The sequence below is a fragment of the Phalangium opilio genome, unplaced genomic scaffold (genome assembly GCF_054372755.1).
Source record: "Phalangium opilio isolate 3A_F unplaced genomic scaffold, DU_Popi_V2 ptg000045l_1, whole genome shotgun sequence".
Lineage (NCBI taxonomy): Eukaryota > Metazoa > Arthropoda > Arachnida > Opiliones > Phalangiidae > Phalangium > Phalangium opilio.
Window position 1 is genome coordinate 2972093 of NW_028324168.1, and position 15416 is coordinate 2987508.

General features: G+C 37.5%; 1 protein-coding gene and 1 long non-coding RNA gene across 3 annotated transcripts in view; both read right to left on the bottom strand.

Moving 5' to 3' along the window:
* LOC149676715 (uncharacterized) overlaps nt 1–1005 on the bottom strand; it is a 205208-nt gene extending 204203 nt beyond the window's left edge. The window contains exons 1-2 of the long non-coding RNA XR_016366518.1: nt 871–1005; nt 620–657 (exon numbers count right to left, since the gene is read on the bottom strand). This is a non-coding gene — a long non-coding RNA (uncharacterized LOC149676715). The remainder of the gene's footprint in view (nt 1–619; nt 658–870) is intronic.
* Nucleotides 1006–1342: 337 nt separating this feature from the next.
* LOC149676717 (uncharacterized) overlaps nt 1343–15416 on the bottom strand; it is a 105227-nt gene continuing 91153 nt past the window's right edge. For both annotated transcript variants that reach the window (XM_089838350.1, XM_089838351.1), the window contains exons 5-6: nt 4090–4529; nt 1343–3726 (exon numbers count right to left, since the gene is read on the bottom strand). In XM_089838350.1, coding sequence (XP_089694476.1) covers nt 2539–3726; nt 4090–4482 — 1581 coding nt within the window. In that variant the 5' untranslated portion in view covers nt 4483–4529 and the 3' untranslated portion in view covers nt 1343–2538. The remainder of the gene's footprint in view (nt 3727–4089; nt 4530–15416) is intronic.

A 15416-nucleotide genomic window follows, 5' to 3' on the forward strand; every position in this document is an offset into this window, starting at 1 on the left:
AAGCCTTGGTCTAGTAGATAAAATTGCGGGTTCTAAAGCGTAGGATAACAGGGGGGTTGGGGGAGGGGATGGTCTTATCAACGGGGGATTTAAAGGGGTTAGGGTTAGACTAGAGACGATCATTCTGGTTGGGCGGCTTTAATCGCGTCAATTTGGGAAGTTTCGCGGGACGAGGATTAAGTATTAGATACTTTATCAAGCGAGAACCGATTGCTTAATTAGCCTCTGATGAAGGATTTATCCCCACCAAAGCAGCAGCCTCTCATGGTTTCACCACCGCCACAACACATAACACCGTTGTTGCAAAGCCGTTAGGGTTAGCGTACGGTCAAAGATGTATATGGATATTACCACCACAACTTCGCGCCTAAAATATTAGTATGGCGGGAAAGTGTATAGGGAAATTTGGCGCGAGATTAACACGTGCGTGATCGTTGTTTTAGCTAATTTACAAAGTTTGGGTGGCATGAATTATGATACGGTAGAAGTTTCCCTAAATTTTACCAAATTCCTTCATAGGCCTATAGTTGAAGGTAGGCAAACGTATTTACTTGGTGACGTATTTATGACCTCGGTACCCTATCCCTCCGATAAATGTTTAAACTTCGGAATTACTTACCAATTTCGTTGTCCAGGGTTGACTTCATTCCAAATTTCCTGATTAAAATTAAATAAAAATTAGAAACTAATTACAAAAGCCTTAATTAGTACGAGCAACGCCATCTATAACGAGAGAATATGTAGTTGGCATTGGCACGAGGGTGAAACTGCGGACATAAAATGGCGTCGATAAAAAAATTTCGTCAAAAACGTGACTACTCTCATTAAAATTATTTTACAATAGCTGAGGCCTACAGATAGAAAACTTACACGTTTTTCAACGATTTTGGTGTAATTTCTATTCATTTAACTGTTAATTAACTAATTTTCACTTCAAAATACCATTATTCAACCTCAAATTGAATTAAAACTTTCAAAAACCGTAAATACAAACTCTGTTAAATAGGGACTTGGCAATTCGGGCTTAACTCCGCCCCCAGCGCCATTATGGTATGTTTTTTAACAGAAGCAAAGCTATACAAGCTCCTCCTCCTGGTATATTTTTTAGCGCTAGTGAAAGGTAGTCTGACGTTGAATGACGTAGTACTGCCAAGTCCCTATTGGGCCTAACATCGCCTTGCTTTCTAAAAGACGGACGGCCCGAGACGGCCTACGTCTCCCCCCCCCCCGGCCCGCGCACGTGAGTTGCATCGTGCCACGTGACTTTCAGGTTGGCGCGGAAACTGAAAATTTTCTCCCGCTTTATCCTTTTGGCTAAGGCGACATCTATCAACAATGCTGCTCATTTTTGGAACAAATCCTTCAATATTTAATATTTTTTTCCTTGGATTATGATTATACAAGATTTAGAAAATATAATAGCGCCAAATAATAATAAAAAATTAAGTGCTATAACTGTGAAATTACCGGAATAGTTAATTAACATATTGGTTCACATTTTAACCTTAACGAAAGCGGTGCGTGTATTGTTGGTTAAAATTCTGAAAATGCTAACTAAATTACTAAAAAATAATAATGGTAATAAACATTGAAATATCACAGACATATTAAAAACATGACTTCTTTTTTTGCTTTTTACACTTTTGTAATTATAGAAAGGTTTCAAAAAAATATAGAATATTAAAATTAAACTTACGTATTTAAAGAGAGGAAATTAAATTTAATTAAGGAATGACTTAAGAATAATTATCATAATATTCATTAACTATAGATTTTTAAATGGTTACGTCATGTCTATTAGCTCAATAAGATTTTAATATAGAAACTTTTTAAAGACGTCGTACTTAACCTACGACGTTGCTAAGCATTTTATACAATATTATACACAACATATGGTTGGTTGGTTGATTTCTTCGCATTGCAAAACGTTTTAACTCCTTTATTGGAGTTAATTGGTTTTGCAACCGAGGGTGGGAACGATTTTGGAATAATTTGGGGTAAAAGTAACGTATCTTTAAGTAATAGGTATCTTAGGGTGTCAAACTGTCGTAACTCCAACAAATTATGGACTAGAAAAACAGCGTAAGTGTAGAAAAACAAATTCAAGTTTGAACGTCATATTTAGATAAAATATTATTTAACTTTTCAATTAAGGCTCTCGAATAGGAATTTACTATACAGTTTGACTCCCAAATTACATTTTAAACACGTGACTTAATGCTTAAATACACGTTGTCTGCTTAGATATACATCTGGAAGTTTTCCTACTAATTTAACAGTAGGAAACCTTCTATACATTTTTACATTAATGTAGGATTTTCTGTTTTTTAGGGTTAAAATGGAATGTCGATTTCTTACTTTTAAAAGGTTTTTCGTAAAATTTAAAATTAAACGAAATTAATTAATATTTATTTTAACGAAGAATGTAGAGAGATATTAAGCTTTAAGGGTATAGTAAACGTGGATAACTTTATAAAGTTAATCTTGTTTAACCTAAGTTTCAAATAAAGCGGAAATAAATTGATGCTAGTTCCGGTATCACAACTCTGTTACAGGTGTATTTTTCAATGGATGTTGAGCAGCTTGTAAAATATTATTTTCCTCTTCACCGTACGTTTTCTGGTATTGGGGTTCCTTCCGGTTCCCGTTCCACTTGGTTTTCAAAACCCCTGCGATTTTTTCACGAAAATACAAAGCGGTCACCGCTAAACCTATGACCACGATCAAAGTGACCCCGACAACGACACCGATGATGACGCCACTTTTCGTGAAATTCGTATCGCAATCAAAGTCGTGAACGGTCAAATCGGAGACCAATTGACCCCGTAAATGTTCCGGGTTTTGGCAATGCACCTTGCTTTGTTCCTCAACGGGAACTTTGTAAGAGGATGTTTCGTAAGCGGAAGTACCCATTGAATTACTCGAATTAATCTTCAACAGGAAGTTGCGTAACCACATTAAGCTACAATTACAAACTAAAGGGTTATCTCTGACGTCCAAGAGTTCCAATTCGTCCCAGGGTAAGAGATTGTGTTCCAAATGTTCCAAACCATTGGCGCGAAGACTAACAACTTTTAAATTGGGTAAACCATCGAATGTACCGCTTTCCAAGTACCGCAAATCGGGATTCAGTTCGAAGACCACGGTTTCTAGGTTAGGGTTCGACATAAACGCTCCGCGTCGTACCGCTGTTAATGTGCGACAACCGCGTACCTCCAAGTTTTTGAGGTACTTCAACCCGGCAAAGGAATCCGCGCCAATTTCAACGAACTGATTTTGACCAATCGCCAATTCCTCCAACCGACTTGTGTCCGAAAGGGCTTCACTGGGAACGCTGGTTAACTTATTGTCACTTAGTTTTAGGGTTAGTAACGAGGCTAAGCCTTTGAACGAACCTTTATCCAAATTCTCAAGGTTACACTGATCTAAATCTAACGATTCCAAGTCTCTGGTAACGGAGAGCGCTTCCGTTGGTATTTCGCTAAGAGGGTTAACACCCAAGTCTAGTTTTAAAACTGTTGGCACACGCGCGAGGGACACCGATGGAACAGTACGTATTCTATTATCGCGCAAAAGTAAAGTTTTCAAGCTGGTTAGGCCTACGAACGCGTCGTCTGCTAGTTGATAGATACGGTTATGGGATAAGTCCAACGTTTCCAATTTGGATAATGGCGAAAAGACGCCATTATCAAGCTCCTCGAGCTGGTTGGCATTTAGGTGTAGAACCTGTTTGGCGTGGTTATAACAACAGTTTTGATTGCAGCTTGGTTTTAAACAGTGCAAGGTGCCAAGGCTAAGCAAAGAACTTAAGCAATACATCTAAATAAAATAACTTCAAAAACACCCAAGCGCGTATTGAACTACAGTTTCAGAATTTTACCCACAACACATGCACCGCACTAAAGTAGTTAGCATAGTACCATAAAAGGTGATTACCACTACAAAACCATTAGCCAAACTAAGCAGAAACACCTTTAATCAAATTAACAATAATTTTCAAGAGCAAAATGCAATTGGGGAAAAAAAAACTCGCAAGGAAGCAAGCTTGCAAATTAAACGCAAACAAGAACAATGATAATTACAACTGACCTCTAATGAAGACAATCCCTTGAAGGTGTCATTCTGCAACGACGAAATGGTGTTCATCCCCATCAACAAGACTGTGAGATACCTTTGGTGAACGAAAGCACCCAAATCAACGTTTACCAATTGATTACGCGAGACATCCAAGTACTGAAGATTATGGTACACCCCGAACGAAGACTTGATGTGTTTAATTTGGTTATTTTGCAAATGAAATCGACGTAAAACCGGGTTCAAGGTGATGGGGACGACGGTCAGTTCGGCGTCGCTGCAATTGACCGTTAGGTTCTCGTCATCGCAATTACATTTTGACGGACAAATGCAGACGACGGACGTCCAAAGACAAGCGAAGTAGAAGAGGAATACGATAATGGACGGCGAACCACGTAAGCGATTCATGATGGTTGAAATTAATTATTGACAACGAATTAAATATCGAAATACATCTGTAAAGAAAAATGAAAAATGATTTTATAAAAACTATTTGCTTAACATGGGTTTTTTTGGTAAGTATCTTTGGAGGGTCATAACCTACTGTTCTATAAGCGATACATGTAAGTCCTTCGTGTAGAATGTCCCCATTACTATTCCAAAAAATCTACCATCATTGTAAAGGCGAACAAAAACCTCTAATTTAAGATATTAATTTTTTTTAATAACTATACCTTTAAAAACCAAAATAAATGAGTTAGGTCATCAGGTTTAGTTCCCCTTTTAAATTAAGCCTTGTCACTTTGCAGCCTTGGCATATCTTAAAACCTTACATAAAACACTGCGAAAATGAACCCATCCAAGATTGACAATGAAATAAAAATTTTGGAATTTGTCTTTAGGGGGAGTAAACGCTACGATTTGTTCAAGTTATTAGAGTTAATATAGATTTATTAGGGGGTGGAAGATCACTCAAATAAAATCGCTAATTGCTGCCCTATACCTTTGTCCTCATTAATTCAAATTAGTGGAACAGAGAAATTCAGGAGAGATGAAATGGGGGAGTTAAAGAGTTTCTCTTATTTCCAATGGCGATTCTTCTCAATTACGGATGACACGAAACTATCTTAACCGGTTACTGATAAAACGTTGTTAAAAAGATTCACCCCGCCTTAAACCGTGGTGGCAAGTAACGTTGTCATTTATTAAATACGATGGGGAATTTTTCCGATGAAAAATCTTCCTAGTTTCCCATTTCCGAGGCGGAAGTAAATGGTTCCTAATCAATTTAAGTCATCCTTGAAAATAATCTAGCTTCGAAAAATATCCAATTAATTATTTATTTAAATCTAATAACTCTTTTGTAAAAACTATACTTTGAAAATACGCAAGGATCTCTAAACGAATCAAATCACGCTATAGGATATTTTTCATGCTACAATATTATTAAAATATACAGGGTGTTTTTGAAAGGTCCATCACAAATTAAGGAGCGTGATTATTGGACCAAACTGAGTGAAACGTATCAAAGAACATGGGGTCTACAACATTTAGTTTCGGAGATATGGCCCCCCAAACATTTGCCCCAAAAACGAAAAAATATCCCAAAATGTGGAGTAAGGGTTATTGCCATTACCCAACTTGTTTCGAAGTCATAGAGAATTTCAATAGCCTTGAATTTGAGAAACACTAATGTAACTTTAGATAGCAGAAGGGTATAAATGGGTAGAAGTACGCGTACGGCGGTAATGTTAAACTAATACCAAGTGTCATAGTGTTTTAACATTTCTCAGCACCCAGTAAAATGGTTGCGATTGAAGGTTGAGTTTGTTCATTACGTTAGTGTTTGATGTGTCACAGAGAAAACGCCATGATACGATCCCAATGTAAATGTATTTTTTATTAGTTTTTCATTCTTAATCTGTAACAAATAACTACTACAAGAATTGTTCAAAGTGTTCACCACCCGCGTTAAGGCAAACTTGAACACGCCTTACAAACGATTCCCTAACACGTTGCAAAATGCCTGGAGTATCGCGAATAGTTTGACAGGCATTAACGATTCGTCGACGAAGCTCTTCCACATCAGGTACTTCACTCTGATAAACTATGTCCTTCAAGTGGCCCCAAAGGTAGAAATCGCACGGGTTAAGGTCGGGTGATCGAGCAGGCCATTTCACGGGTCCACCTCGACCTATCCACCGAAAAGAGAACGGCGCGTTAAGGTGAGCTCGGACAGCGAGACTGAAATGTGGTGGTGCACCGTCATGCATGAACTACATTCTGCGCACCAAACCTAAGGGCACGTCGTCAAGTAATTCCGGTAAAACGTCTTGTAAGAATTGTAGGTACGCCTCACCGTTTAACCTGGGCTGTAGAAAATAAGATCCAATTAAATTGTCACCTACAATACCGCACCACACGTTTAAACTAAATTGTACTTGGTGAGATTTAACGAGCGTTGCGTGAGGGTTTCTTTGGGGCCATTGATGCTTATTATGGAGGTTAATAATACCATCTTGCGAAAAATTAGCTTCGTCTGTGACTAACAGACTACGCGGGAAATCAATGGCGTTTATCAATGCGTCGTGGGTAGTCCGCGGAATTCAAACCTTGAACCTTTTGAAAATGGTAAGAATGAAACTGGTGACTTTTGAGGATTTTCCACACGAGCACGTGACCAACGCCTAATCGCTTACTCACCTGGCGGGTACTTGCTTCTGGTTCGTCCTCGAAAATAGTAAGGACTTCGTCTTCTACGGCCTCTGGGACTTCTTGCCCTCTAGGTTGAGGTCCACCATTTTACTGGGTGCTGAGAAATCTTAAAACACTATGACACTTGGCATTAGCTTTACATTACCGCCGTACGCGTACTTCTACCCATTTATACCCTTCTGCTATCTAAAGTTACAGTAGTGTTTCTCAAATTCAAGGCTATTGAAATTGTCTATGACTTCGAAACAAGTTGGGTAATGGCAATAACCCTTACTCCACATTTTGGGATATTTTCTCGTTTTTGGGGCAAATGTTTGGGGGGCCATATCTCCGAAACTAAATGTTGTAGACCCCATGTTCTTTGGTACTTTCCGCTCAGTTTGGTCCCATAAACACGCCCCTTAATTTGTGATGGACTTTTCAGAAACACCCTGTATAAGATTATATTTAGTATGGGGACACCAAAGACCCAAAATTGAATTTTCTTTTTATTTATTTTTATTTTTTTTTTAAATTTCCCTTTTAAACTTTCCTATGCATATTTTAAAGAAATAAAAAGCGGGTTCTACAGTCTTTTCCCGCAAATATTTTTTTTTGGCGCCTTTTTATTTTGTCTCGAGACTCTAGCCTAGCGTCGTCGGCATTCTCGTGTATAATGGCGCGTGAAGAAACTTTACACCACCATCTGTAGGGAATTCCCAAAAAGGTTCTTTTTCCTACATACAATACAGGCTGCTAAAACTTAAAAAGAAGCTACTTAAAATTTTAATCTTTATGGATGACCCAGTTACCGGAATTTTATAATAAGTTACTTTTATATAACACATACTAAATCCCGGATGAAATAAGAAGGGAAAAAGACACCCATCTCTTGTATCTAAGAAGAAATTAAAACTTTGTATATAGGCTTTATAAAATATCTTTAAAATTGATTAACTGAACTGAACTGAGATATTAATAATCTTAATCTTAACCACCTGTATTCAAACCGAAATGTAGGTTACATTGAAAAAAACAAGGAAGGTATACGGAGAAACGTCGCAAGGAAGCGCAAGAGCAAACGGGGATAAGGATGCTGGAAAGATGGATAAAAAGGATGAAAAAATGGTGGTGCGGTGTGGTGTGACTCGCACACACACACACGGGATATATTCTTTACACATCCGCGCGCGCTCCTCCAAAAACGGCGGGAAAGAAGCGAAAAAGTTAGAAACAAGAGAGGAGAAGAAAAAGAAAAAAAGGCGGGAAATTGGGAGCACGCGCTCGCCCAGCTCCCGCACGCTATAAGCCTCGTGAATAGAATAGGGCGCCAATTTTCTTATTGAGGAAAAGAGCGCGCGCGACTGAGAGAGAGAGAGAGAGAGAGAGAGAGAGAGAAATCGCGCGAATAAATGGCGGGAGCACTCTGAAAAATGCCAGTTAGAAAGAAAAAGAGTGGCGTTGCTAGGCAACCAAACTCCTATCCATCTATGATCCATCCCGCTCCGAATCTTCTATAGAAATCACAGTGACAATCAAGCCTTATCTAACGTGACTTCCGTGGTATTCTTAAAATGGTATGAACTTTCAATATAAAAAATATCCCAGGACAAAAGAAAAAATAGGGGGTTTTGCTTTCTAGTGGTAATGGATCATCTGATAGGTCTTCCTCTCTTTCCCTTAACGTTTCCTTATTGATAGCCCTTCCCCTCCTCCTTTTTTTCTTTCCTTAGGCTTGTTGCGGATCGAGGCAAGAGTGCAAGGCAACCCATGATTGCAGTAAAAAAAAACATGTATTTACAAAAATAAATAAAACTTGTAAATAAACAAGTAAAATCCTAAACAAAGCTTATAATAACTGTAAAAATTGTATAATACAACTAATTCACCAAATGCAATTTTGTGTACGAACTCGTCTGAACTACAAAACCCTGGTCCCGCACCAGCAGAAAGAAACACAAACCAATATAATATCACCAAGGCTTAACAACTAAGGTTATTACGAAAGGGTTACCAACCAACCATACTATATCCCAGCAAAGGAACATCTGTTCCCAGTCGCTATTCACGGACGGTGTTGGGTAAGTAAGAAAATGCCTGGCCCTCCTTAAAGATACCCACAGACATAAAGAAAGGCAAGGGGAAACGGGTCGATGCCACAGACCAAGGCCTAGCTAGCTAGCTAGTATCCAGGAAGCATCCCAAAGAAAACGATGCATTAATATGGAAATGCGAGAGCTAGTAGCAAGCGAACGGGACACACACTATAAGCGCTTGGGGGTGTATGGGGTTGGGGCACACCGTGCCACGGGGTGTTTAGCTGACGTCATTAAAAGCTTGTTTACGGGTAACCCCAGTCAGCCCCCCCCTCCCACGAAAAGTGTTAAGCCTTTTGCAGCTCGGTACACAGGTGCTACCATCTCGTTACCTACGTAGTTCTAGAAAGGGATTCCGATAGAAAGTCTTAAGTACTGCGTGGGACCAAGGACTGGGATCCATAGCCTTAAGGCTAGTACTGCAGTACAAAGCAGGCAGGCCTATATAGCTAGCTAACCCTAAGAAATTGGTTAGTAATCTTTTTGTGAAAAGGAGGGGGGATTGTTGGGGGGGGGGAAACGAGGTTGAAAGTTTTTATCGAAACGGTTCTCCCGGCTTGAATCTCTCTAGAGATGGCAAATCTGCATATAATTTGAATAAATAAACGTAATCGGATAACTGAGAGTTCGCCTTCGCGATTTTAACCAAAAACTACATTTTTTTTTCTTTTTTTTTTGGGGGCCTGGAAAATAAAACTTAAAAACTAATACCAAGGTTTTGGTAGAAAGTTTAACAGTGTACCTGTGGTCACAGATTTTTTTCTTTTAAAATTATATAACTATTCCATGGGTTTTCCCCAACTAAAGTTAACCAATTTTATCTTTACAGGGATAGATTTAATTTTAAAAGTAGGAATGACGAACGGTTAGTATTTACTTCAGTCCGATTAATAGCCCAGTATAGAACCCCTCCCTCGAACACGTAACGAAAAGTTTATAAATTATCTTATTGGCTCACTAAACTACGTTTTGATGACGTTGCTGACGGGGACGGCGAAAAATACGTAATTCCTTTTTACCTCTGTCGCTATGACCCGCCTCTTCTTTCATACCCCCTCCGTTTCGTGGAAGGGGGTCCGGGACTTTGACGTGCGCCCACATTAGAGAGTTTAAGCATCCCCTATACGCGTACGTGTAGCCACCTTTGACAATGCATTGGTCTAATGCACTGTGGAAGGTAGCTACACGTACGCGTTTAGGGGATGCTTAAACTCTCTATTACTCTGTTCTCCATTCCTACTTCTAAAATTAAATCTATCCCTGGTCATCACATACTCAAAAGTAAATACTTTTCTATCTATCATTTGACATTTTACTAGATACCACAGTTCTGACACAAAAATTAAATTTCGTAAAAATGGCATCAATTGTTATTGGTTAAATTTCCATGGCATCTTCGTGTTTTTAATAACTATAATTTGAAAACCGCTTACGGCGTAAAAATTCTGTCAAAACAAAATTATGATTTCAAACATAGTTTCAAAATTTTTGGGAAAATGTTCGATATAAGGAGACTTGGAAACAAGTCCTTAATTATTACATCCCGTCAATCAAAAATATAATAAACATATATAGTGTTCAAGTATATATATATATACAGTGTGTTTCTGATAAGTCTGCATCCATAAATTAAGGTGGATGTTAATTCTTTGGAAATCAATTTTTAGTCGAAAATGTAAGTAACTTCTATCTATGACATTTTGTTGCCCTAAGGGACACTGTTTTCGAGTTAAGATATTGCACCCAGAGTATTAATTTTACGGATGACCCCTTAAATTTAATTAATTAGGAAACTGATTAAGACAATGATTTCTAATTTAATTAAGGGGTCATCCCTAAAACACTCTTAAAATCATAACTTAAAAACAGTGTCCCTTAGGACAATCAAAATGAAATAGATAGAAGTTATACATTTTCGACACAAAATTGATTTCCCAAAGAATATCCCCCTTAATTTATGGATGCAGACTTATCAGAAACACCCTGTACATACTATACTACAAGTATACCGCGAAAAGTTTTATTTAATTAAGATTGGCGCGCGCGTTGCTGCTTTTGGCCCCATTTTGTGAAGAGAGAGCGGGAAATAACACTCGATGGTTTGGGCGTGACGAAGAAAATTCTCCTTTATAACTACTACTAATAGAAGGATAGGGGGGATGTAGAGTACAGAGGGGGAAGGGGGGGCAACCTTTTAAATGATTGGCATCTATGAGTTCCCTAATCAGCATAAAACAGGGCCAAGCAGAAATTAGGAATTATAATTTTGTCCATAGCACGCACGAGCTATGGTTATAGTGGTTACTATAGAGAAGATGGTTTAGCGCAAAGAAATTAAGAAACATTCGTAGCTCAGGGTTTTCAAAATAAATAAATAAATGGTAGGCGGCGATTTTTTGTTTAAAATGTTCCAAGAAAATTATTTTTATTAAATTGCCCTATAAAGGGATGATCCCCTTGAATTGAAGTAAGAAACTAAGCGATAATGCTAATTTAATTCAATAAAGGGGGTTATCCGTAAAACACTTCAATCTTCCTTACTCGTTTATTATGTCACTTATTGGGCATAATTGGATGATCCCCTTGAATTGAAGTAAGGAACTAAGCGATAATGCTAATTTAATTCAATTAAGGGGTTATCCGTAAAACACTCCAATGTTTTTAACTCGTTTACTATGTCACTTACTGGACATAATTGGTTGACCCCCTTAAATTTAATTAATTAAGTAAGTAAGCGATAATGCTAAAATAATTCAATTAAGGGACCATTCCTAAAACACTTGAACGTTCCTAACTTGTTTAGCATGATCCTTATTAGGCAAAATCTGTCAGATAAGTTGCATTTTCAAATTCCTCAAAATTGACCCTTCCCATTACACTTCGGTCCCATAATCCCCCTCCCCTTTTTATAAAACATGGAACATCCAGGTCCTTTGTATCATAGATTATATCCATAAGCCATCTCATCTCCTACAAAAAGAATGACCTCATATTCAAGCTAGCGAATGCGATCACCAAAAAAAAAAAAAAATCTCTAGTGTTTACAATCTAGATTTTTTTCACTCCATCCTAAGTTGGTTGGTATACCTATACCCCTGAAGGATTAAAATTAATTCCGTGAAAGATTGAAAGGTAAAAACCACGTATCTTTAAAAGCGTTATTATCTTTCACCCTTAAAATTAATAGAGGATGAAGAGGTTTTTTTTTTGTTCTTTCTTCTTTCTGTAATCACGGTTCGGTTGGTTAATTACTTTCAATAAAAATGCTAATGCACGTGCCCCGTCAGCCTTTTTTGTTTTAATTTAAGTAATGAGCGTTTCATCGTAGTTGCACGTAGTCAAAATATAACCGAGACAATGTTAAGATCAAGTATGGAATGGAGCCCAGTCAAAGATTTAAATCACTTGTAGGGAAAAATCGGAATTTTTTTAATTCGGAATTATAGGATTTCATATAGGAGATAAAATGTGGTTTTATAGGAAAATATGGGAATAAAAACTATGATCATATGTATCATACTATTTTGGCATAAATTATGCAGAAAAATCTGGAAAAAAAATAACAAATTGGATTTTACTTTGAAAATAGGAACTTAATTAAAAAATAAAATATTAAAAATCCTGAGCAAACCCTGCTATTTCGATGTCTAGTCAAATGTGATCTCGATAAAAGAGATAACTAAATTTTGATAAATTTGATGCTGAACTATACGAAAACTTCCCAAACTAAGTCAAAAGTATAGGATATTATAGGACCTTTCATGAAATTATAGGATAATATAGGACAGGTTCAAAAAGATAGGATTTTCTGTGAAGTACTGGGACGCCCTAGTACCACCTGACGGATTCGTCCAAAAGTACTCCAAGCCTAACGCGTAGTGTCCATGGATCATTACGGAAACTTAATTGCTTTTTGTATCTCCTTTAATATTGTAGATATAAACATGTTTCCAATTGACATATTCATTATTTTATACCCTCTTTCGATTAAAAAATAAGGAAAAATTCTAGTCCAAAGTATCTGTTTAAGGTCTTTGCATCCACATACCGTTCTTATATTAAGTCTTAACCCTAAAAAACCATACGATACAAGGCCCTCCCCCCTTTTCCGAAAAGGTTTATTTCACGTTTTCCCTGTTGTATAACAGTCTTCTTATAAAACGCAAAATCCTTTGTATTTTTCCAATAAAATTATCAGAGAAAAGGAAGACAGAAACAAACAAACATTGGGGAAAAACAAAGAGTATTTTCTTCGAGTTCAACAAAATGCGTGGAATAAGCAGCAGTAAGCTAAGCCTAAACTGCATTGGATAAAAAAGCAATATAAAAACGGTTATTTCGATGCAAAGAGGGTTCGGTTGCTTCTCTTCTTCTCCCCCCTTTCATCTATTTGAAGTTCAATTCTAGGGATGCACCTTAATCCAGGATGAGATGCCCTTGGCGCGGTATCCACTGAGCTATGTTACACAGGGTGTTTCAAAAAAGGGAGGGAAATTATAGAACCAAAGTAAAGAATGGATCTTTCTATGGAAAATCAATTTTGGAGTCGAAATCTATTTACGATATTATTTTGTCTCAAGGGATAAATTCTTTTATTACAAACAGAGACCACCATTGGGGTATCCTCCCTCTCGCCAAGAAGCTCCGCTAGAGGCAGTACGAGTAGGTTAGCCTATCACTTGTAGTGAATTTCGCTTGGTGTTGCTTCTTGGTTAACGCGAGGAAGAATACTCCAATAGCCGTCTCTTGGCTCCTGAGTGTTGGTTTCTCTGTTTGTAACATACGAATTTCCTGCCGCCACAACCACCGCGCCTTAAAATTTGAACCGTTTAATATTAATAATAATAATAATAATAATAATAATAATAATAATAATAATGAAAAAAAGTTCTAAAATGTACAAAACAAAACTTGCGAGCAGCCTAACTGCTCCTCCCTGTTTCAAAAGGGATTCACTGTATGTGATAAGTAAATAAATATTCATTCATTCATTCATTTCTCTATAGACACCCTAACAAGTTATAATTATAACTGGAGTGCTTTAGGGAAGACCCCTTAGTCAAATTAGAAATCATTACCATTAAATTTAATTAAATTTAAGGGGTCATCCCTCGAACACTGTAATAATTATAACCTGTTTAGGGGTTGTCCCTTATATAAAATAATACCATAGAAGTTAAATAGATCTTCGACTCTAAATTGATTTCCCACTGTACCGACGTCGGACTTACCACCCTCCATTTTTGGAAAACCCTGTACAATCGAAAGTGTGTGTGTCCCAGGGACTCCTAAGGAAAATCCCCTTTGCCTACAGACTACTTGGAAGGAAAAGTACCATACAGAGACTGTCTACAAATATAAATCCAGTTGAATTGAGCCGATTCGACAATTTTATTCAAATATATATAAGAAGAAAGGGGATCCAGAAATATCGTAAAAGGCAGACTGGGGAAGCTAGCTATTGGGAGAAAGGGAATTTTTTCCAAAATCCCGTTGACGTATGTATCATCTCTTCAATTTTTTTCACCAGGAATGATACGGGGAGACACTATTGGTGACGATAAGTATTATAGAAAAGCTCGTCTACCATGACCAAATGTCCTATGGGGGTTTTTCACCAAGGGATATGGGATATAACGCGGGAAAACTTTGGCTATTTCTATAGTTTTGTTTAAGTTGGGATGATCGAAATAGAATTGGATGGATTTAAATAATCCGTAATCCGAATTGAAAACTATTGGAAAGAAGTTTAAGGAAGCGGAAGTAAAAATAAGAGATATTATACAGCGTGGGTTGGGTTGCCACGAAATTTTCAGATTCAACTTCCTTGACTTTTTCAGGGCTTTTTTAACGATTTTCCCCGAAATTATTAGGACCAATTTTGGTGTCTAGTCAAACGTGATCTCACTAGAACTGCGGACTTTAAAACGTCACCAAACTTAATTTCCTGACTTTTTAGGTCTATTTTGAGATTCCCTAACTTTTCCAGGTTTCCCATGAAATTTTTGAAACTGTCTTGTTTTCCACACAGCATTCGTCTATACGAACCACGCCCTGACCCGCGAGATGGGGGGGATGAACCCCAAATTGCTTAAAATCGTTCCCAAAACCAAAAAGCCTCCTCCTAATTTACCTTTAACCCCCAACCTTTACATTCTACAAAAAAAAATAAAAGGTTCAAAAACTCAGCAGCCAACCAACCAACATAATTTACAATTCTAATCTAATGGACCACCCTTTCCCCCTTTAAAAAAAAATAGTAAACTATTCCTAAAAGTTTCCAGTACAGAAAACCTTTTCAAAAACGTTATAAAAAGAGACGGACAGGGTAGTTAAAACTTTAATTGAAACGACAAGAGTTAACGAAAACTAAAAAATAAAAAAGTTCTTCCAAAAAACGATTGGAAATCCGAAATCGAAATCCCGTTGAAAGGATAGGAGAGAAAAAACCTCCAAAAAACACAGAAGACTTGGGAAGACACTCTCTCTCCTTTTCTTAAAGACTTGCTTTTTGAGAGAAGAGAAGAGAAAAGGACAGGACTACTCTACCAAAAAAAGAGAGAAAGAGAGGGAGAGAGATGAAAGTAAAAAGTTGCTTCTGACAGGTGATGC